The 22,414-nt window shown below is 38.5% G+C and overlaps 1 protein-coding gene across 4 annotated transcripts in view; it reads left to right on the forward strand.

Moving 5' to 3' along the window:
• Positions 1 to 22,414, forward strand: part of LOC111861252 (membrane-associated protein Hem) — a 46,820-nt gene that overhangs the window by 11,124 nt on the left and 13,282 nt on the right. The window contains exons 1-3 of one of the 4 annotated variants that reach the window (XM_023845666.2): positions 3,582 to 3,811; positions 3,962 to 4,071; positions 6,728 to 7,900. In XM_023845666.2, the coding sequence (XP_023701434.1) occupies positions 6,776 to 7,477 (702 nt within the window). In that variant the 5' untranslated portion in view covers positions 3,582 to 3,811; positions 3,962 to 4,071; positions 6,728 to 6,775 and the 3' untranslated portion in view covers positions 7,478 to 7,900. Of the gene's footprint in view, positions 1 to 3,571; positions 4,072 to 6,727; positions 7,901 to 8,138; positions 8,164 to 8,265; positions 8,305 to 14,117; positions 14,221 to 22,414 lie in introns of those variants that run through there. The other 3 variants (XM_023845667.2, XR_004512660.1, XR_004512661.1) reach the window with 3 other exon arrangements.

Consider the following 22,414-nt stretch of genomic DNA (forward strand, 5'->3'; position numbering starts at 1 on the left):
AAGAGCACACACGACACCTGAATTACGAAGTAGAGGAAGTAGGCCTGTGATGTGGTTTGGCCTCCTCTAATCGAGATATCTCCGATTAAACGGCAGGGGTTCGACCCCTGGGCCGTTGAGGACGAGGTGGACCCCTTCCAGCATGTTCCGCACAAGAGCGAGACGAAATTCTCTGTGTAACAACAGGATGTAACTGTTCAGATCCAGGAGATGGAAAAATTTATCCATTTCCAGGTTCGACGACAGATGCTATAACTGTTTGCCACAGTTTGCCCACAGCTCCACCTGAATAATTATTCACACTTCTCTTGCCATGCTGGTGTGGTGGTCCCCAAGTTGCCGACCAAGATGATGTTTCTTCGTCGAAATCAACCGCCAGTGTTGTGGTTTGGCCTCCTCTAATCGAGATGTCTCCGATGAAACGGCAGGGGTTCGACCCCTGGGCCGTTGAGGGCGAGGTGGACCCCTTCCAGCATGTTCCGCACAAGAGCGAGACGAAATTCTCTGTGTGACAACAGGATGTAACCGTCCAGATCCAGGAGATGGAAAATAGTTTATTTGTCCATTTCCAGGTTCGACGATAGATGCTATAACTGTTTGCCGACAGCTCCACCTGAATAATTATTCACACTCCTATTGCCTTGTTGGTGTGTTGGTCCCCAGGTTGCCGACCAAGATGATGGTTCTTCGTCGAAATCAATTTCTGATTCACTTTCCTCAACGCCACTCTCAGAATTATCGGTACAACAATCTGATTCGGAGTCATTTATGAGCTGAAATATGTCCGAGTCTTCCAAACGAGACGACGCAATGGTTGGTTCACAACTTCGCAGAATGCTAGCTTTGACACTGCTTGGCTGTGGTATAAGGACGCTAACCTTGAAAGTTCTTATAATCTAACACCAGTAGTGTCAGAACAGAGAACTTGTTGTGTAGCTATAAGCGATAATAAACAATCAGGGTTCTTATAAACGAATAGATACTCTCCCACATCTCTGCATGCCGAAAGAACGTACGTGAATAAACATTGAGAAATGCAAGACTAAACATTCGCTACATTAGCATCTGCTGTGTTGCCACATCAGCCGCATTCATACTTGCAAGAACTGTATGAATTCTTGTAGACAGACGACAAATTGGGGAATTTTTTAGTTGGAATCAGTCTAAAAATTTTTACACATTTTATAAAGTCTGCAAATTACAATATCTGAGTCTATATTCTTTCTAGAAAAAAGCAGCGTTTATTTGGCTCGTTTATCGCAAAAATTGTAGAAACCACAGAAATTTTAGTAAATGATTACAATTTTTATTGCTATATAATCGCGGGCATTTAAATTAAATCAGTCCCGCAGCCATTACCGGAATTTAAAGGGCCGTCTCTTATATTTAGGTCCAGGTAAGCTAAATTTTTTAAACACTTTAAAATTTTTAATACCAGGAAGGCTGCTGTGATTGTGAAAAGTTGAATATTGTGTACATTGTGTATTCCAGGCATTATGTGTGTATGTAATTTAGCAATCAGAACTCCTATTGTGATGGTGATTTCCGAATAAATATTGATGTTCCCTCTGAAGATGATCCACAAGTGTGTGTGTGTGTGTCTCTCTCTCTCCCTCAAGTCTCAATTCTGAGACAGTAAAATATGGTCGCGAATCCCAAGGGACTTGGACCGGAGAAAGACTGCGCTGGCAAGAGCCAGCAGCATATGTAAAAGACAAACCCGTCCTCTCGTCAGAGAAGGCACCCCACAGAAACAAGACCGTAACTGTCAAACGATAATAATTAATATCTGGTCATGAACCCCAAATGGGGCTTGACACCAAGCCTTACGGACTGACTGACTGATCGTCAGTCGCAATGTAACTCTGACTCTGACTCTGAAATTTCTGACTAGACTGTAGTGATAGCGATTACTACTAGAAATAGGGCATAATCTGCTGTACAATGGCTGGATTGACAGAGGCCCTGTATATATTGCACATAGAAGGTATAAGTGTGGATTTGTAAATTATGTAAATACAGACTGAATGACAAATGACAGACCTGACCTCTCGTCAGAGAGGGCGCACCAAATGGACAGGACTGCAACTTTCACAATGAAGAAAACATCTGGTCATGAGCCCCAGCTGGGGCTTGACACCAAGACAGACAGACTGACTGACCGTCAATTGTAACATGACTTTGACTTTGACTTCGACAAATTTCTGAGTCTTAATAAAGCAGGAGTAGAGTGAACACTGATTATTACTTATCATTCGACCTACAGGAAACTGAAAATAACAGTAAAAGGGACGTATCTTTTTTATTATGGAACAAGAATTATTATTGCCATCTATTGGCAAAATTGCAGTACCACGTGATGAACATTGACCTGTTCCCTTCAACGCCTGCAAATGAAGCGAACTGAATGACCTGAAGGGACGTGTAGTGCTTGGTATTGTAGATGAGTTTGGCGTTTTATTTCCGAAAATTTGGATTGTAACATTATAGTATTAAGATTTTAATTCACAGTTTAGTAAATAATAATTTGATTTGTACAAGGTGACACAGAGAAACGGGAACTTTTGGCAAACAAATAAAAATAGAATACATGCAACAACAACAAATTTTATTGACAGTAATTGAACCACTACAACTTGCCTTTTAAGAAACAACAATCCAAATTATCAATTTCTGAAAATTACGTCCTGCAGATGGCTTCCTTGTCTACGTATACATTCTCCTTAATCTGATGTTCAGGTTCCCCACTGATCGCTGCAACATCTCAGCTGGGATACCACGAATTTCTTCTTCAATTCTTTGTTTCAATTCATCCAGTGTCCTTGGCCGAGTCGTGTAGACCCAACTCTTGAGGTAGCCCCACAAGAAAAAATCACAATCTGATAAATCCGGTGATCTTGGGGGCCGAGGAATGTCACCGAATCTTGAGATGACATGATTACCAAACATTTCTCGCACAGCTGCAATTGATTGCCTTGCAGTGTGCGATGTCGCACCATCCTGCTGAAACCAGGTTTCGTGAAGTTGTGGGAAATTTTTCAATGCAGGTGCAACAAAAGTTTGCAACATCTCAACATACCGATCCGAAGTGACAGTCACTGTGAGCCGGTCTTCATTTTCGAAAAAGTAAGGTCCGATGACCCCGTGTGACGAAACTGCACACCATACTGTGACCTTGCTGGCGTGTAAAGGGCGTTCATGAACTTCTTTAGGGTTGTAAGATGGAAATGGGCCTCATCTGACATCCACAGCTTGTCCAGAAATTCATTGTCCTCGTTTATGCTTGTCATAATTTGCTGACAGAATTGTAATCGCAACTGGTGATCGTTCTCCTTCAGCTGTTGCACAATTTGCAGCTTGTACGGATGAAAATTTAAATCAAAACGGAGAATTCGGCGAACACTCTCTCGGGACACTCTGACCGCAGCTGCTTGCTTACGAACTGAACGCCGTGGGCTCTGTAAGACTGAAACGCGTACAGTTTCGATATTCTGTTGGGTACGAACACTTTTTGGTCGTCCTGTCGGTTTCTTTTTCAGAGCAAATCCAGTCTCTTCAAAGTTTTGAACCCAAGTTTTTATCGTGTGTTTTGAAGGAACGCGACCATGACGCCCTAATTTGAAAAAGCGATGGAACTCCCTCTGCGCACCTTCCAAACTATCGTCTGTTTTGGAAAACATTTTTATCGCGAAAGCACGCTGTCTACCGTTCCATTCCTCCATTATTACTGAATGGCGTGATTGTTTACAGCTCATAGTCCCCCTACCGTAGTGCTACGAACTGTACATGGCTGTCACTACGCACCTCAAAAGTTCCCGTTTTTCTGTGTCACCTTGTAGTTCTGCTGTCCATAGCTTGTAGATTTGTGTATAGGAACCGAATACGAGTAGTGATGCAGTTGAAAAGCGATTTACTGCCCTGGTTTTGTAGGTTATGTCACTAATTAGAATACTTTTTTCAGCATTCGTTACTTAATGGAAAAGAAACTGCACGTGACGATAGCATATGGAGCTGTGCTTGGGGAAGAATGGAAAAGAAAGGCGATGAAAGTGATGACTGTGAAGGCTCAAGGTATGCAGTTGTGATTTGTCCCAGTCCAGATTCCCAATTAGGATGAATGTGTTGGCAAATCATGCATATCACGTTCTCCTTAGTTCTGTGTGTTTAGTGCTGTTTTTTCCTTGTACTTCCTACATAGCAAATTAACAATAACAACAAGGTGCAAATGGGTACTAAGGACAAAGTGTACAGTGCAATGGGTCTCCCCATATAATAAGTGTTACCTGATGATGACCCATATGTGGCCTAACCATGTAGCAGCGACATTGAATGTATATAGTTCATGACATTTTAAAATATTTAACAAACACATTTTAGTGAATCATATATATTTTAGTGTCTTTTAAGAAAGGATTGACTTTGTTGCATCAGAGATGGACTACTTTATAATTTAAAATAATTTACTTAAGCAGAAAGAAATTCAGATTAAAAATTCTTAGCTGTGAAAGATTTTCACTAGACCACTGCAATCCCATAAGCTATTCGTGGGTGTGAGAAATTCATCCCTAATTTATCACAGCACGTTCTCACATAGTCAGAAGAATCAGTGCTTAAGAAAGAGCTTAATTTTGCAGTAACAAATAATATCTAATTTGGACACCGTATGTGTGGCTGAATGTGGAAAGTCCAACTTCCCCCTGCCTTTTTTATGAGTTCTGTTGTAGGATTTGATGTGTGTTGGAAAAATCAAAACCATTGACATCAAACATAACTAGGAAGGGATCTATGATGATGAAATCTCTTAAAGATAACAGGGATATAAGAATTCTACACGTTGACATAGGAAACTGCACAGTAGTGTTGAATGAGTCCACATACAAGGAAAAGATGTCCTGTCTACTAGAATCAGGGGTTTATGAAGTTCTACATAAGTTTGCCATGTCTCAAATTGAAAAGAAGATGTGGTAGGTTCTTACCAAGCACAAAACTGTCCCTCCTGCTACCTTGAAATGTAAAAAATATATATATATATGTATATATATAATATTATATTATATAATATACTCAGTGTATGGGAGTACACATTTGCTCCACGAGAGTATCTTACACAGCACCTAGAGAACAGATTTGCACAAGCTTTAGTTGGAATGGTGATGTGCAACTCTGACACGAGGGAGGTTGCCAAACCATTGGAGCTGTTGGCAAGTGTCTGGGGATACATGAATGTGCTACAGACTGTAGGGAATTATGGCAATTACAGTGAAACATGTTACTTACTCACTCACTCAGTCACTCACTCACTCAGGGAGCTGAGCCCTACTTGAGAGAAGCCAAACCTGCAGCTCATCAAGAATTTCCCAGCATTTTATGGAACCCGAATGTTCATTACCGTGTTCACAAGAGCCCTCCACTGGTCCCTATCCTGAGCCAGATCAATCCAATCCATGCCGTCGTATCTCTCTAAGATCCATTTTAATATTATCTGCCCACCTATGCCTTGGTCTTCCCAGTGGTCTCTTTCCTTCTGGCTTTCCCACTAATATTCTGTATGCAGTCCTCTTCACCTCCATCTGTGCTACATGCCCTGCCCACCTCCCTCCCTTACTTGATTGTTCTAATTATACTTGGAGAAGAGTACAAGGAATGAAGCTCCTCATTACGCAGTTTTGTCCAACCTCCTCTCACTTCATCCCTTTTTGGTCCAAATATTCTCAACACCCTGTTCTCAAACACCTTCAGTCTATGTTCCTCCCTTAATGTCAGAGACCAAGTTTCACACCCATACAGAACCAGAGGCAAAATTATAGTTTTGTATTTTGAATTGTTTCATTTTGGTGCGTTACACTATCAATCACTAATTGTCAATAGATTTTCCGTCAAGTGCAACAATATATATTTTGATCACTTAATTATCTCATCTGTATATTCTAATTTTTACGTTTTTGACAGCAGACGAGAAGACAAGGTTCTGGACTGAATGGTAACAAGCATTACCCTAGTTCAATCTCCTCTTAATTTCCTCCTGAATCAGGTGTTGATTTTTATCATCATTCCCAAATATCTAAACTGTGCCACATTTTCAAAACATCTGTTTTCTATTGTTATGTCATGATTTTGCCATACATTTTGGTGATGAGACAGCAACATATACTTATTTTTCTCTGTGTTTACTTCTAGACCAACCTCCTTACTTGTGTCAATTAGTGTGCCAGTACAGGAAGTAGGATTGCCACTTATATTGTTCTTACATCTTTTATGCCTCTTTAATACATCATCATCATCATCATTACTGGCACGACAGCCCTTTGTGAGCCCTGGCCTTCCTCAGGATTGCTCGCCATTCTTCTCCATTCGATGCTATATTCCTCCAGTTCTTTACACCTAAAATTCTCATGTTCTGCCGCACACATTCTTCCCATCTCAATCTTGGTCTTCCCAGTTTCCTATTTCCTTCTGGTTTAGTATTAAGTATTTTCTTAATCGTTCTATTCTCATTGACATGTATTATGTATCCAGCCCATTCAAGCCTTTTCGCCTTTATAAATCCAATAATGTCTGGTTCATTAAATAGTTTGTATAGCTCATGGTTATACCTCTTCCTCCATATTGCATTTTCTTCCACTGGTCCAAAGATATGCGAGGAGAAGTCAATAATTATCCGCAATGCAGTTGTATTTGTGTTTCTGTTGGCAACACTGTCATTTTGTGCAGCATTATTTCTGCGCAGGTTTGATGTTGCTAGCTCAGTTCCATCGTCGCTGCCTTGCCATTAATCATGGCTGCTCCGCTTTCTGTTTGCGCCAAAGAAGAGCAACGTTCAGTGATCCGGTTTTTGTGGTCGGAAGGTGTATCAGGGGCTGCAATCCATCAAAGACTTTCAGCAAAATATGGGAACAATGTTTTGCCACAACGGAGTATCTACGAATGGTTTGAAAAATTCAAAACCGGTCGCACAAGTGTTACGCATGAGGAAGGAGCCAGACAACCATCCACAGCCACAAATGAGGACAACATTGAGCATGCACGTGACATGGTTCTGTTAGACAGACGAGTGAATATTGATGAAGTGACAAATTGTTTGCAAATTAGTTATGGTTCTGCCTACGACTTCATCCACAACAGACTTAGGTTTCATAAAGTCTTTGCAAGATGGGTCCCAAAACAACTCACAGTGTTTCATAAACAAACGCACTTGGACATCTGCCAACAACATTTGGATCGCTATGGTAACGAACGTGACATCATCTTAGACAGAATCATCACTGGTAACGAAACATGGATCCATCATTGCGAGCTGGAGAGTAAACGGCAGAGTATAGAATGGAAACATCCACAATTGCCCAGCAAGAAGAAGTTCAAAAGCCAACCATCTGCAGGAAAACAAGCTTACAGTTTTTTGGGACTCACAAGGCCCAGTACTGGAACATTATCAGGAGAGGGGCACAACAATAAACAGTGCTCGTTACTGACAGGCTAAAGCCTGCAATTTGAAACAAACGCCGAGGACTACTGTTGAAAGGTGTTGTGTTGTTGCACGACAATGCCTGTCCACATACTGCTGCCCACACTGCTGAAACCCTTCAGAAACTCAAGTTTGATGTAATGGCTCATCCTCCGTATAGTCCTGATCTCGCCCCTTCTGATTACCACTTGTTTGGTCCACTCAAAGAGGCATTAAGGGGCCGTCAATTCACCTCCGACCAAGAAGTGAAGGAAGCGGCGCATGCGTGGCTCGCTGCTCAGCCGAAAACCTTCTTTTCTGAGGACATCAGGAAGCTTGTGCAATGATGGAGCAAGTGCGTTGAAAGGCAAGGGGACTATGCTGAAAAATGATGTTAATGTAAGTTTTCTATTTGTATTGATATAAAATTTATAGCTACGTTGCGGATAATTATTGACTTACGCTCGTAACTCATGATCCTCCTTTCAAATATACTTAACAGTCTTTCATCCGATCTTGACAGTGGCCAGGTCTCAGAGGCATAAAATTGCACTGATCTTATATGAGTACTTTATACACCATAGTTTTGGTTTTCCGGTGTATTACCTGGGATTTTAGGTGTTTCCTAAGGCCATGGAGACATTTATATGCTGCAAGTACACGCTTTTTTATTTCATCGCTGATGTTATTTTTACAGTTAACTTCTGATCCAAGGTATTAATTTTTTTTATTGCTCGTGGGGTGGAACTAAGTCTCTTGTACCGCGGCCACTTCTGGCCTATTGTACCAGCCCCAAATGACAGGTGATGGTGATTGTGGAGCAGTTGGTGGAATGAAGATTGGCAGGGGAAACCGAAGTACTTGGAGAAGACCTACCCCAGCGCCACTTTGTCCACCACAAATCCCAATTGACCAGACCTGGGATCGAACTCGGGCCGCTGCTGTGGGAAGCCAGTGACTAACCGCTTGAGCTATGGCTCAGCCTGATCCAAGGTAAGTAAAACTACATACAACCTCAAATTTATATGAGCCAATTTCAATATGTGCAGGTCCATTAGCACATTCTTTCTTGGTTACTGGCATGTACTTTGTTTTATTTTGGTTAATTTGTAGATTCATCTTTTTTGCTGCTCTTTCCAAATTAAGAAAAGCTTCTTTCATAGTTTTTGTGTTCTACCGATTATATCAATATCATCTGCAAATGCCAAAATTTGAACTGACTTATAGAATATAGTTCCCCTTGTGTTGATGCCTGCATCTCTAACTACCTTGTCTAATGCTATGTTGAACAAAAGGCAGGCTAGGGAATCCCCTTGTCGAACTCCATTTCTAGTTATTATAGAACTGGACAACATATTGTGACATGTTACAATGGAGAACTCCCCCCCCCCCCCACAGTGACGTGGCGGATGAGTCAGCGCTCCATCCCCCCCTACGCACGGTGACGTAAGACGGCGTGAGATAACAGCGTTGCTAGGCTATACGCAAACACAGTGACGTGGCACCGATTCCTACTGTGACGCAACACGCAACGACACTGTTGACGCAGGCAACAGGTAACAGTGAAAGGAATAAAAGCCGGCTGAGCAGCAAGCGAGAGCCAGTGTGTTATCAACAGTTCTCAAGGCAGCAACCTGCGAGTTGAGTTGGAATATAGCAGCCATCGCGGAAAGAAGTACTGGACATGTGTGTATTTGGGAGTGTGTGATACAGGGACGCTTACATAGCTCCCATACTGTAAACGTGTAGACTACTGAAGACAGAGTGAATTGATTTGCGAATAGGGTTATAAATTATGAAACCCCGCAACAGTGTAAACAGATTATTGCGATTAAAGTTATAAAGTGTGAAACCCCGCAACTGTGTGATAAATAATTGTAGCCGTTACTTGTAGGTTGTTGAATAAACCAATTAACAATCTCTACGGCGTATTCAGTGACGAAACACGTTACAATATTATGAATCTTAATTTGGCATTGGGTCTTTCTCATAGTGGCTCTGACTAAGGCGATTAACTTCCGTGGAATGTGCATCTCTTCCATTGCCAGAAAAAGACTATCTCTATCTATGGAGTCATAGGCTGATTGGAAGCCAATGAAAAGATGATGTGTTTCAATTTGGAATTCGTTACACTTTTCACGGACCTGGCGAATAGTGAAAATCTGATTGTTAGTTGATCTTCCTTGATGGAACCAACATTGGTAATCCCCAATTATGCCTTCCACAAAGGGAGAGAGTCTGTTAAACAGAATGTTGGAAAATATTTTATATGCTATGCACAAGAGATTAATTCCTCTATAGTTAGAGCATACCAGGACATCACCTTTCTTATGGATAGGGCATAAAATACTTAGGTTCCATTCCTCTGGGATTATTTCAGTTATCCATATCTCAACTGTTAGCTGATGTAAGTGCTTAGCATATTCTGTGCCTGCAAATTTCACTGATTCTGACGTGATGAGATCCATTCCTGGAGCTTTATTATTTTTCAATTTTTTGATAGCTTGTTCTACTTCTTTTATGGTCGGCGCTGGCTCTTCAGCCTCAAAATTTCCTTGATCCCAGTCTATGGTCATACCTTCCGCTTGTTCAAAGGCGTTACCATTTAATAATTCCTCTAATTATTGCAACCATCTTTCCAATATTGCTTCATTGCTACTCAATATCATGCCTTCTTTATCTCTACATACGGTTGTTCTAGGTTGAAAGTCCTTTCGACTCTTGTTTGGTTATTGATAAAACACTCTAATTTCGTTTGAACTTCTTAAATGCTCCAGTTCAATCAGTTCTGGTTTATCATATTCCCTTTTCTTCTTTTTATGCAATCTTTTTTCTTCTCACTCATGGTATACTTCCACGGCCCCTCGAGTATGGTTTCTTTGCTGCATTCTCTTATATGCCTTGTTTTTTTTTTTTCATTTGTCACTTGCTCACACTCTCCATCAAACCAATTCTTATACTTTATCCTTTCCATTCTTCCTAAGACTGCACCAGCAACCTTTATAATAACATCTCTGAGGTCCCTGCTGGCTTCACTGACATCCTCACTATCAGATATACCTGCCAGGCATTCACTAATTAATCCAGTATATCTGGTTGCCAACTCCTTGTTCCACTAATTTTCCACAATTCAATTTCTTAGCCTGGGATCCATGTATCTTCCTTGCATTAGATATTTGACTTCTAATTTTTGATATTATTAAGCAATGATCAGAGTCAATGTTGGCCCCCCTGTAGTTCCTGACATCCATCAAGTCTGAACAATGTCTTACATCTATTAGGATGTGATCAGTTTGGTTAAACACATTTCCATCAGTGGATTTCCAGGTTTGTTTATGTATATCCTTGTGATTAAACATTGTACTATCTACTACCATGTTTCTTGTGGAAGCAAAATATATTAATCTCATCCCATTATGTTATCCCACTTGTTATGTAGGCTGTGTTTTCCAATAACCGATCTATATACATCCTCATTCCCCACTTTAGCATTCATGTCCCCTATGATCATTTTACAATCCCTTTTTGGGCATTCGCCATATATTTCATCCGATTCATCATAAAAGGAGTCTTTCTCCTCATCACTTTTATCTTCAGTTGGGGCATGTACACAAATAAGGCTACAGTTAACCCCCTCAAGCGTGTGCGACACACCATATGTGTCCGCTCAGTTACGTGCATCTAGCATGAATTTAAGCGGGGGTACTTAAATCCCTCCCGGTGCTCTGTTTTTGCAAGCATTGAAGGTTTTGTGCAGACATTTTCCTAAATATTTTTAATAATGAAATCGCTATTTGAAAAATTCAAAAAAATTATATTATATTTAGAATTGTTTACAGTTCATTATTATTAATGTGTACTTACATTTTGTCAAGCTATTTCTTTTTCCCAGCTCTCCATAACTAGTGTCTAGTAGTTTAGCTTGGTGTGGTATTGCTCAAAACAGGGGTCTAGGCAGAGAGACGGTGTCCCTGGGCAGTTTTTACACCTGTATCTGGTTTCTTTTCTCTTTCCCTTTTTTTGTACACACCACACACCTACTTCTTCCAACTTTGTAAGTTTTGGTTTTGGGATTTTCTTGAATGAAATGCTGGCCCCTCAATCTTGTTCATTCCATGTGAGTATCTGAAGGATGCCCTTTGCGCTTTTCTAAATTCTGTCCATGGGACTTTGCTGTGATCTTATTCACTAAGTCTGTTCTGAATAACAGATGATCTTTCTTGTTACCAGCCTTGCAGTACAGAATGTAAACATTCAACACTGCCGTATTTACTAAGTGGTTGAATAATTTTTCATACCACACTTTTTCTCTTGTTTCCTACTAAAATACATTCTGAGGTTTGGTTTCTGAATTCCCATCAGCATAAGCAAATCTAGGAATATCCTAATTTCATTCAAAGTTGTGGGAACCCACTTTTGAAAGCGTGATTTTTTGTGTCAGGGGCAAGAAACTGTCCCGCCAGACAAGTTATGTGACCAAGATGCCATGGGGCTCCGCTAGAGTGTCACAAGGTAGAAAATAAATAAATTCATAAATGTTGACACAGGCGTCAGGCAACTTTGACCCCTAGGTTCGTAACATTGTAAATCAGACACAGCTGCTTTGTAGCCAGTAAAAAAAATACAGACACACAAACACAGATAACCAGCACTCAGTGAAAGTTAGCTAACAAATTATCTCTCTGAAAACAAATCGGATTGTGAGTGGAACAGTTATTTCGGAAGCAGCAGACACCAGATGATTTGTCCGAAGCAAAGCGAGTAAAAAAATACCACACACAAACAGATAGCGAGGAATGAAAGAAGTGAGTATTAGCTCACATATACATTCACTGGAAGTAAATACATCAGAGTATAACGTTAAGAATTCTTAGTGAAAAGTTTGGATGCAACATATGTGGCGCGCACGCTTACAGCATGGGTTTGAGCGGACGTAGATGTTGCGTCGCACACGCTTAGGGATTTAAATGGCTCCGCTTCAAGTAACGCTCAAGGTGTTAAAAAACTTTCCCTTAAATCATAGCCTACATGTTCTGTGAGATTTTGCATGGAAGTCTAAAATAAGATGCTTCCTTCTTTATTAACAATAAAACGTATTCCAAACATGTGACTTCTTCTGACATCTGTGGAGTACAACATGATCCCTCTTTTCCATGACTCCTTTATCAGACCACCTCAGTTCTTGTATAGCAATGATATCTAGTTGTTCAAGTAGCATTTTTAGTGCTCCGGCTCTGTAAAAAGATAATACATTCCAAGATCGAATTCTCAAATCCTTTATAAACATTTTCCAGGTCGTCTTGAATAGGTCCATCCGGCTACTCTTTCCTTGGATTTCTGAACAATTTATTTTTTACGGTGTGAGGTTGTTGGCCTCCCGTCCAACCCCCAACCTGGAGGACCAGGGTATCCCTCTCTGTCTGGCTCCTACCCCTTGACCTGTCTGGCATAGCTCTCAAACCCTACCACCACCACCACGATAAGGTGGAGATCTCTTTAATACACAGTACTGATAAATGTGAGGCTGGCTGTGAGTGTATGGTCCTTCTCATATTTTTTCATTTAATAATAGTTGAAGAGAAAAGCTGTAACCTAGGCCAGCAGATGAATGTGTTCCACCAGTGGAATATATGTAGTTGGGCAGTCCAGCAACTCCTTACAGACTATAAGGGAAAGTTACCCAATACTGTCTCCCTTTTGTTTTTCATTCTTAAGTAAAGAATGAAGAACAGAAAAAGGTTAATATTTGTGCATATATTTATTTGAGAAGTACAGAGTTTTCAAATTTAGGAGATTTTGTTACAGTTTTTTATAGTAAATAAAAATACATTTTGGCAGTATTAGAAACCAGGGTTCCAAATATTGCATATGTAGGTTTTCAAGGCATCTCAATTCTAAGTTTTCCTTGTCTTATTGTATGCTTAATGGCAAGAAGTATTAATGTATGAAGAAATGATAATAAAGTGGACAAGAAAAAAATAAAAGGTCCCGAATATTTGCTATGGCTGAGATTAACTTCAGCAAAAAACATGTTTACATATTAGGATTAATATCGAAAAATTGTCTTACATGTGTATAGTAATTGTTCTCAGTGGTGTGACCAGAGTACATACTCTTAAGGAAAATATACAGTATATTCAACTGTTCGAAATCTTCTCAGTTTTTAGTGAAATGTAAATGTGTTTCATGGCAAAACATTGTATCAAATGTTCACAGACTGATAGTGGCTTTCTGGAGCCCACTTACATATATTTCCAAGCAGTTGCTGCACCTACTACCCACAGCACAGATGTGGATGGTATTCAGAGACCAGGCAGTAATTGGTGACTTTCCCTTGAATGTATTGATTATTTGTTGCTAGCCATAAGGATAGGCATCTCTCTCCTTACACTGCTTAATAATCACATACACGTATATTTCCCTTCCTCCAGAACTAGTAGATAAAGTGATAAAAGGGGTAAATAGTAGAGTAAATTTTATAGGCATCTGTATCTCTGTTTCATATATATGTTACCAGGTAAACAACAGCATATTTATAGCTCATAATGAGTTTGCAACAAATTGTGTTCCCTGTCACAGTAGGTGGAAATTAGAGTCTTTAATTTTGAAGGCTGGCCATGGACCAGTTGCAGAATAAAAATATAGTTCATACTGATTTGTGTCTTGTGATTTTCAGTTCATATTGACATCACTAGAGTGTTCAACAACGCTTTACTTCAGCAGACTCAGTCAGTTGATAGTCATGGAGAAAAAACTGTAGCAGCCTTGTACACCCAGTGGTAAATCATTGTCATTGTTGTTGTGGTTGTTTATTTCACCATTTAAAGCACAGTGGACACTGCACATGTCACCCCTTGAGCATTAAAAAAACCATGTTTTGCACACACAGTGCATTTGTGATTTTTGTAATGGAGATTCAGCATTATCTCTAAAGTAGGAATTGAATTTATAAATACTGTTTACATGAATTTCAGAATTTCATCTGTAAACGAAATGTACACATCATCAAGATTACAAACCTTGCAGGTTCACGTTATTTAGTATCTTCCTAATCATACATGGAATATTTTAAATTGTAATAATAATTTTTTAATGCTAGTGGGGTGGGACTAAGTCCCTTGTACTGCGGCCACTTCTTGCCTATTGTACCAGCCCCAGATGATAGATGATGGTGATTGTGGAGCAGTTGGTGGAATGAAGATTGGCAGGGGAAACCGAAGTACTTGGAGGAAACCTGCCCAGCACCACTTTGTCCACCACAAATCCCACTTGACCAGACCCGGGATCGAACCCAGGCCGCCGCTGTGGGAAGTCAGCGACCAACCACTTAAGCTGTGGCGTGGCCCTAAATTTTAATAACTTAGCCAAGAGGTTATTTATGGAATGCTAATGATTTGGTATTAAATTTACAATTATCCTGTTGTGTATTCAGTTATTAATCATAATTATTCAATAATTTTATAGTAGTTGTACCTGTAGCTCACACTGAATAAGGTTAATGAAATTCTTTTAAAAGTAAGCAAGATATGGTAATACATTGTGAACTGGCAGGATGTGTTAAAGTGGGAATGACTGTAAGCACAACTTATTTTGTTATATTAAACATATAATGATACCAAAAATCACCTCTTGTGTTGAACATTTTATATTGTCTTCAGGTTGTACATACTTGTAAAGAGTTTGTTGTTGAATTGTAGGTTACCTTATTGAGATGGATCCATTTCAGCTTAGTTTGCTATGCAGTATAGAATTAAAAAATAAACTACTAGAACTTACTAAGATGAACTTCCAATTATGTTACATACTTCTGTTTTGGAGGTGTGTCACTATGAATTTCTGGCGTTTATTCACATAAAATCAGTGTGCTGCTTGCAGACAAGTGATTAAAATGTGTAACGTGAGTTTAGTATAATGAAGAAAAATATTTTTGTGCTAGATAAATCAGAGTAGTAGGGCATTTGTGTTTCTTGGACAAAATGTGTTTTTAGCCATCTTTTTAGATCAGCGATGGCCAATTGGCGGCCCATGGGCCGCATCCGGCCGTGACTTGATTTACTCCAGCCCCCTGCCAAGTCTCAGGTTTATTTTAAAAAATCTTAACTTCACAGCTCTATTGGCATAGAATTCAGTTTTTAATAGGACGTTTCATTAGCTTACAGCATTTTGCAATTGACTGTATACGTTCTTACCGAGCTGGACAGTTCAGACTGTTTTCTAATAACTGTGTTAATGTCATGGAAGTGCCAAGTCCCCCAACCCTACTTCTGTAGGGAGATGACACTGAAGGGAAGACGGTAGTGGTGAAGGATTTATGACACCTTCAAAATAGTAAACATTCCCAGCTTGCTCACAGGGATGGGATGTTTACCGTTTCTCTCAGCATCCTGGACTTTGTTAAGTGCCAGTTTTAGCAGAAATGTCTCCCAGTTAGTGCGATTTTAGAAAGTGAAGTGTGATTATGTAGTGTGAGTGTAGAACTGTTTTTCAATTAAAATTGTGTTTGAAGTTATTGTAAGTGATACAGCATGTCAAATAGTAAATTGAGAAAAGTTGATAGTGAAAATAGGGTGTTCAAATCTGAGTGGGAACATGACTATTTTTTTGTATTAAATAAAGACCACAAGCCACAGTGTTTAGTATGTTTTCAAGTGCTAGCAGCTTTAAAGGAGTACAACCTAAAGAGGCATTACATGACAAATCATAAACAGAAGTTCGGAAAACACTCTTGTGAATCAAGCAAAGTAGTCTGCGATCACTTAAAGGAAAAACTTTTCCAGCAGAAATCTCTTTTTACCAATGAAACAAAACAACAAGAAGAAGCTTTGCTGGCTTCTTATATTGTGACATATGAATTAATGAAAGCTAAAAAAGCGTTAAGTGATGGTGAATTAATTAAGAACTGTGCGATAAAGATGGCAGAAGCTTTCAATGAGAATAAGGTAGGAAACAAATTTTAACAGTGCCCCTTTCAAAACAGACTGTTACTAGGAGGCTGGAAGATAATAGCAACCAGATATCTAATAATGTGAAAGACATTATCGCTAATTGTTCCTATTTCTCAATTGCTCTTGACGAAAGCATAGATATTTTGGATACTAACCAGTTACTGATATTTGTTCGTGCAATTAAGGAAGATTTTACAATTTTCGAAGAGTTGTTAAAAGTGTGCTCTTTACACAGCACAACTAGAGGTGTCGATATTTTTAACGCTGTTAAGAGTGCAGTGGAGGAATTCGGTGGTTTTGAAAAATTGTCCTCCATAGTAACAGATGGCGCTAAATCAATGACAGGGACAATAAGCGGTTTTGTTGGATTTTTAAGACAGAATCAAATTACTGTACCTACCTTGCATTGTATTATACATCAGGAGGCTCTATGTGCCAAATCAATTAAACTGTCTACCACCATGGCTACTCTCAAAAAATTACTAATTTGATCAGAGGAGGAAATCGATCACTCACTCACAGAAAATTTCTGACCCTCTTGGACGAAATGGATTCTGCTTATGGGGACCTGCTTCTGCACCCTGAAGTAAGATGGTTAAACCATGGAAAATGTCTGGTACGGTTCTTTGAACTCCGCCATGAAATAGCAACTTTCCTAAGAGAAGAGATTACGAATTCTGCTGAACTGCAGAATGATCTCGAAGACGTCAAATTCTTGAGAAACTTGGCCTTTCTCACCGATATCACTCAACACTTGAATGTCCTGAATCTGCAATTGCAAGGCAAGAAGCAAACAATATGTCAGATGGTTGGCTTTGTTGACAGTTTCCGTAAAAAGCTACATTTATTTAAGTCTGCATTGGACAAAAATAACCTTCTACATTTCCCATTCTGTCGGAAACTCTCACAAGACGGCTTGGAGTTTAGGGACTACACTGAAATTATTGAAGTTTTGTCTTCAGAGTTCAACCGACGATTTAACAATTTTGAAAGCTTTCGACCTGATATTTTTTTATTCAATAATCCTATACATTGTGATATAGAATCTCAGCCAGGTCATCCGCGATTAGAGCTTTGTGAACTTCAATGTGACCCATCCTTAATCACATCTCAGGTTACTGGAATTGACTTTTGGAAACTGCTTTCGCCAGAAAGTTACCCACCGTTGCGAAATTGGGCTCTCAAACTTTGCTCTGTTTTTGCAAGTACTTACATATGCGAAACAGCGTTTTCATCACTGAAGCATGTAAAGTCTAAGAACAGGAACAGACTTTCAGATGTCGTGTTATCACATATTCTTCGAGTGGCAACCTCACAATTAGAAGTGGATTTTATATCATTGGTTTCCAGTTTTATGAAACCACAGTGCTCTCATTAAAACAGTGTGTATATGAGGATTTAGGTATAATCATTAGACCATAAAAACTATGATTGAAAGTCTTTTGTGCTCATCCCTGCTGAAAGCGGAATTTGTGCTCTTTTATGGTAAGTAATTGCAAATTTCAAGGCATTTTATTTTTCTTTCTTAAATGATAATTGCATTTTTCCCCGGCATATATAAAACTAAACATAAGGCATGATCTGGCCAGTGTTTCTTTAAGAAAAAATGCTCTGGGGGTAGAAGTGATAGAAGGCAATAAAATCGATTGGTGAAATTTTCAATATCGGCTTAATATTATTGGTGCAACGTAAAATTTAAATACATAGGTGTAAATGTTACGCCGTGGTGACAGGGGGGCGTGGAGTTGTCCCGCCTCTGCCACCAAGGCATCGTGCTGCTACCATCTTGTTATTATTCTTCTGAGACGGGTGGATTGGTTCATTCATTCATTCATTCATTCATTCATTTATTTGCATTCTGTTAACCCATACAAGGTCAAACCAACCTATGGGATATAGAACCTGTCAAGATACAAATATAATATAAACATAAAATAATGATATATACGTACATTCATAAAGACCACAATAAGGACATAAAGTAAAAATGCAGTATTGCATAACAGCAGTGTCACAAAACACATTTTGATCAAAGACACAAAGCAAAACACAGTATTGCACAACAGTGTCACAAAACACAGTTTGAACAAATACACCATATAATAATGAAGACAATGAAACATGAATGAATTGAACTTACAGTGGGAAGACCTCCTACAACTAATCTAAATGTACAAAGGGCAAGAAATATAAAAAGAACCATATTCATTAGGAAGTTAATTGGTAATATTCATCAATACTATAGAATGCATGTTCTGTAAGGTAGGTTTTTAATGACGATTTGAAATGCTTAATATCTTTAGATAGCATTTTAATATTTAGTGGTAAGTGGTTATAAATCTTACTTCCAGAAAAGAGTACTCCTTTCTGTACAGATGACAGATTTGTAGAAGGCAAGTGTAAATTGTGGTTGTAACGAGTATTAATATCATGAATATCAGAATTAGATATAAAGCAACTTCTGTTCTTGATGACAAAGACAAGTAGTGAGAATATGTATTGAGACTGAAGTGGCAATATTTGTAATTTTTTAAATAATTCACGGCATGAGTCGTATCTACCTGAGCTAGTAATAACTCTTATTATTCTTTTTTGAATTTTAAAAATACTGTCACTGAGATAAGAATTACCCCAGAAGACAATACCGTAAGATAGAATAGAGTGTGCATAGGAATGATAGATCGACTTCATTAAGTCTAAAGACATAAATGGTTTTATTGCCCTTATTGCATAACAAGCCTTATTTAGTCTTGATGACAGTTCAGCGATATGATCCTTCCATGACATTGTACTATCAACATTTAAACCCAGGAATTTAGTACAATTAATATTGGTAATCACTGAGTTAGAAGATATTATTTGCATTTTTATTTCTTTATGTTTTTTTAATAAGAATTGCAAGAAGTGTGATTTTTCACAATTCAGTGTTAAAAAGTTGCTATTGAACCAATTAATTGTCTCATTCAAGACTGAACTGACATTACTTTTAAATTCCTCAGGATTAGTGCTTGATATAATGATGCTGGTATCATCTGCAAATAATATTGGATTAGCCATTTTGTTTATGGTTAGTGGAAAATCATTTATGTAAATGAGAAATAGTAATGGACCCAATATAGAGCCCTGTGGAACTCCATGTTTGACAGGCTCCCATTTGGAAGATACTTTATTAAGCTTAATATCTTTCACTGATACTCTCTGATGTCTGTTTTCTAAATATGATCTCATTAATTTAATTACTATGCCTGAGATCCCATAAAATTCCATTTTTGCCAAAAGTATGTTATGATTAACACAGTCGAAGGCCTTTTGCAAGTCGCAGAATAGTCCGCCTACATAATTTTTTTTATCTAAAGATGACAGTATGTTGTTTAGAAGTGTGTATGTTGCAATTTCGGTAGATAACTTTTCTCTAAAACCAAATTGTTCTTTTACGGTTGTCTCACCACTGTCACTATCTCGTTAAGTCTTAGTAGCTGCCGCCTTGGCCTGAGTTTGCAATTCTCCTATAGGATTCGGGAGATGCTGGAACATTCAGAGAGGAGGGTAACACTTGAGGGGAGGCTAAGTTCAATTAACATCACAGCGCATTTCTATCCTACTCTGTTCACCTATGTCGCTATATACATAATATATACACTTTGCTGACGTTTGTCGTTTCACATTGCATTGGGTTACTATCCTGTCGTATACATATTAGTTCCATCCTGTCACCCGGTTGTTGGGTATCCTATCCCTCTCTCTCTTTCTCTGTACCTAGTCCATCTAGTCTTCACTTCCTCTCCCTGGGGTTTGCACTTTAATATTATCACACTTAATGTTCATGGCTATATGAAGTTGGTTCACTTACTTGAGCTGAGGAAACAGACGCTCGCCATTACCAACCGACTCCTACTCATTGCCATCACTCTCTCGGCGATAGCCGATGGCTGACTCCTTGACAATTAATAATATTAAAAAAAGTTTTTTGATTGATTTCTCTAGAGTTTATGTACCCCCTTTTTGCTGACTCACTGGGTTCCCGGGTGTATTGGCCCGCCCATCCTGACATGATTTTGGGTCGGTGTGCCCCACTCATTGGCTGTTTATCATAAGGGGGTTGGCTCTTTCAGGTCTACCGCCCTCTCCGACTCAGCGTTTTCCTCACGTCATAGTTTTTATGACCTACTTCATATAGCTTCTTCCTCAGTGTCAGCGTTATTATGCTGTCGCGCTAACATTCTGATTACTAAGCTATTGCCTGTTTCACTTCTTTGCAAACCCAAGCTTCCTGGTATGTTTCATCATTTCTGTTTCTTAATCTTAAAGTCTAGATACACTTATTCCAAATTTACCCCCCCCCAAAAAAAAAACATATATACTTGTACATAACCCTTGCGCCATAACAGTAAATGCACTTGTTTTTACACTGGTTGTGACTGATTCAGTTTGGGGGGCAATACTCCCTGACCACTCTTCTGAAAGAAACACTGTATCTGGCCCCTGATGGTGTTCTATAAACTAAATTTGGCCCTTGAGATGTGTTAGGTTGGCCAACGCTGTTTTAGATAATAGTGAAATATTGTAATATTGCTGAATGCATTTAGGATAAAGAGTGCAAGTAAAGTTTATCAAGTAAAAGAAATTGCAAAAGAAACTAATCTTTCAGACAATAATGTTAGTGAACCAATAGAAATCGGAAAAGGTAATTGCAGTCTACTAAATTCAGTGAATAATAAAGTACTAAGAATATTCCATCAGAATATAAGAGGATTGAGAAACAAAACAAATGAACTAATAAGCTCCATGAATTCAAATCTTCCACACATACTGTGCCTTACTGAACATCACATGAAACAGCTGGAATTAGAACATCTTCACTTAGAAAATTATAATTTAGGTGCTAGATACTGTAGGAAAACACTGGAGAAAGGAGGAGTGAGTATTTTTGTACATGAAAACCTAAAATTTACTAAAATAAATTTAGAAGATTATTGCAAAGACCAGGATCTGGAAGCATGTGCTCTAAAGTTAGACTCTCCTTTTTCTAATATTTGTATACTGACTTTATATAGAGCCCCATCTGGAAACTTCGATCACTTTATAAATAGATTAGAAACCATCCTAAATGTACTGCATAGTTCAAAAGTTGAATTTATAATTTGTGGTGATATAAATATAAACTATCTCATCGACAGTAATAGGAAACTAAATTTAGACTCTTTGTTATCATCTTACAATCTCTCCAGTACTGTTAACTTTCCCACAAGAGTTCAAAATAATTCTAGTTCAGCGATAGATAATATATTCATTGATAACTCAAAATTAAGAGACTATACTGTAGGACCCTTTATAAATGGCTTATCCGATCATGATGCTCAACTCATAGAAATAAATAATATTGACCTTCAGCCCAGTAATCAACAATATCAAACAGTAAGGAAAATCAACAAGCATACGATGGCAGATTTTGTCACAAAATTAAGTAATGAATCATGGGACAATGTATTTGACAGCAATAATATTGATTCTAAATTTAATTGCTTTCTGAACACATACTTGAGGATCTTTTATTCAAGCTTTCCCTTAAAAATAGTCAAAAATGAAAATAAAAACAAATCCACCTGGATAACAATTGGAATAAAAACTTCATGTAAACACAAAAGACAACTATATTTGGCCAGTAGGGACAGTAATGATCCAAGACTAAAAAGTCACTACAAAATGTACTGTAAAATTTTGTCAAAAGTCATTAAAGAAGCCAAACAGAATAACTATAACAGCCAAATTCTAAAATCAAACAATAAAATTAAAACCACCTGGGATATTGTGAAAGTTGAATCAGGAAAGAAATCTGTTAATGAAGACGTACAAAGTTTGAATATTGAAGGGAAGTCCACTAACAATCCACAAGCTATCGCAAGTGCATTTAATGAATATTTCCTTTCATTAGCTGAGAAAACATATTCCAATAACAACAATACTAATAATAATAATAATAATAATAATAATAATAATAATAATAATAATAATCCAATATACTATCTGT

Source organism: Cryptotermes secundus, unplaced genomic scaffold (genome assembly GCF_002891405.2).
Source record: "Cryptotermes secundus unplaced genomic scaffold, Csec_1.0 scaffold25, whole genome shotgun sequence".
Lineage (NCBI taxonomy): Eukaryota > Metazoa > Arthropoda > Insecta > Blattodea > Kalotermitidae > Cryptotermes > Cryptotermes secundus.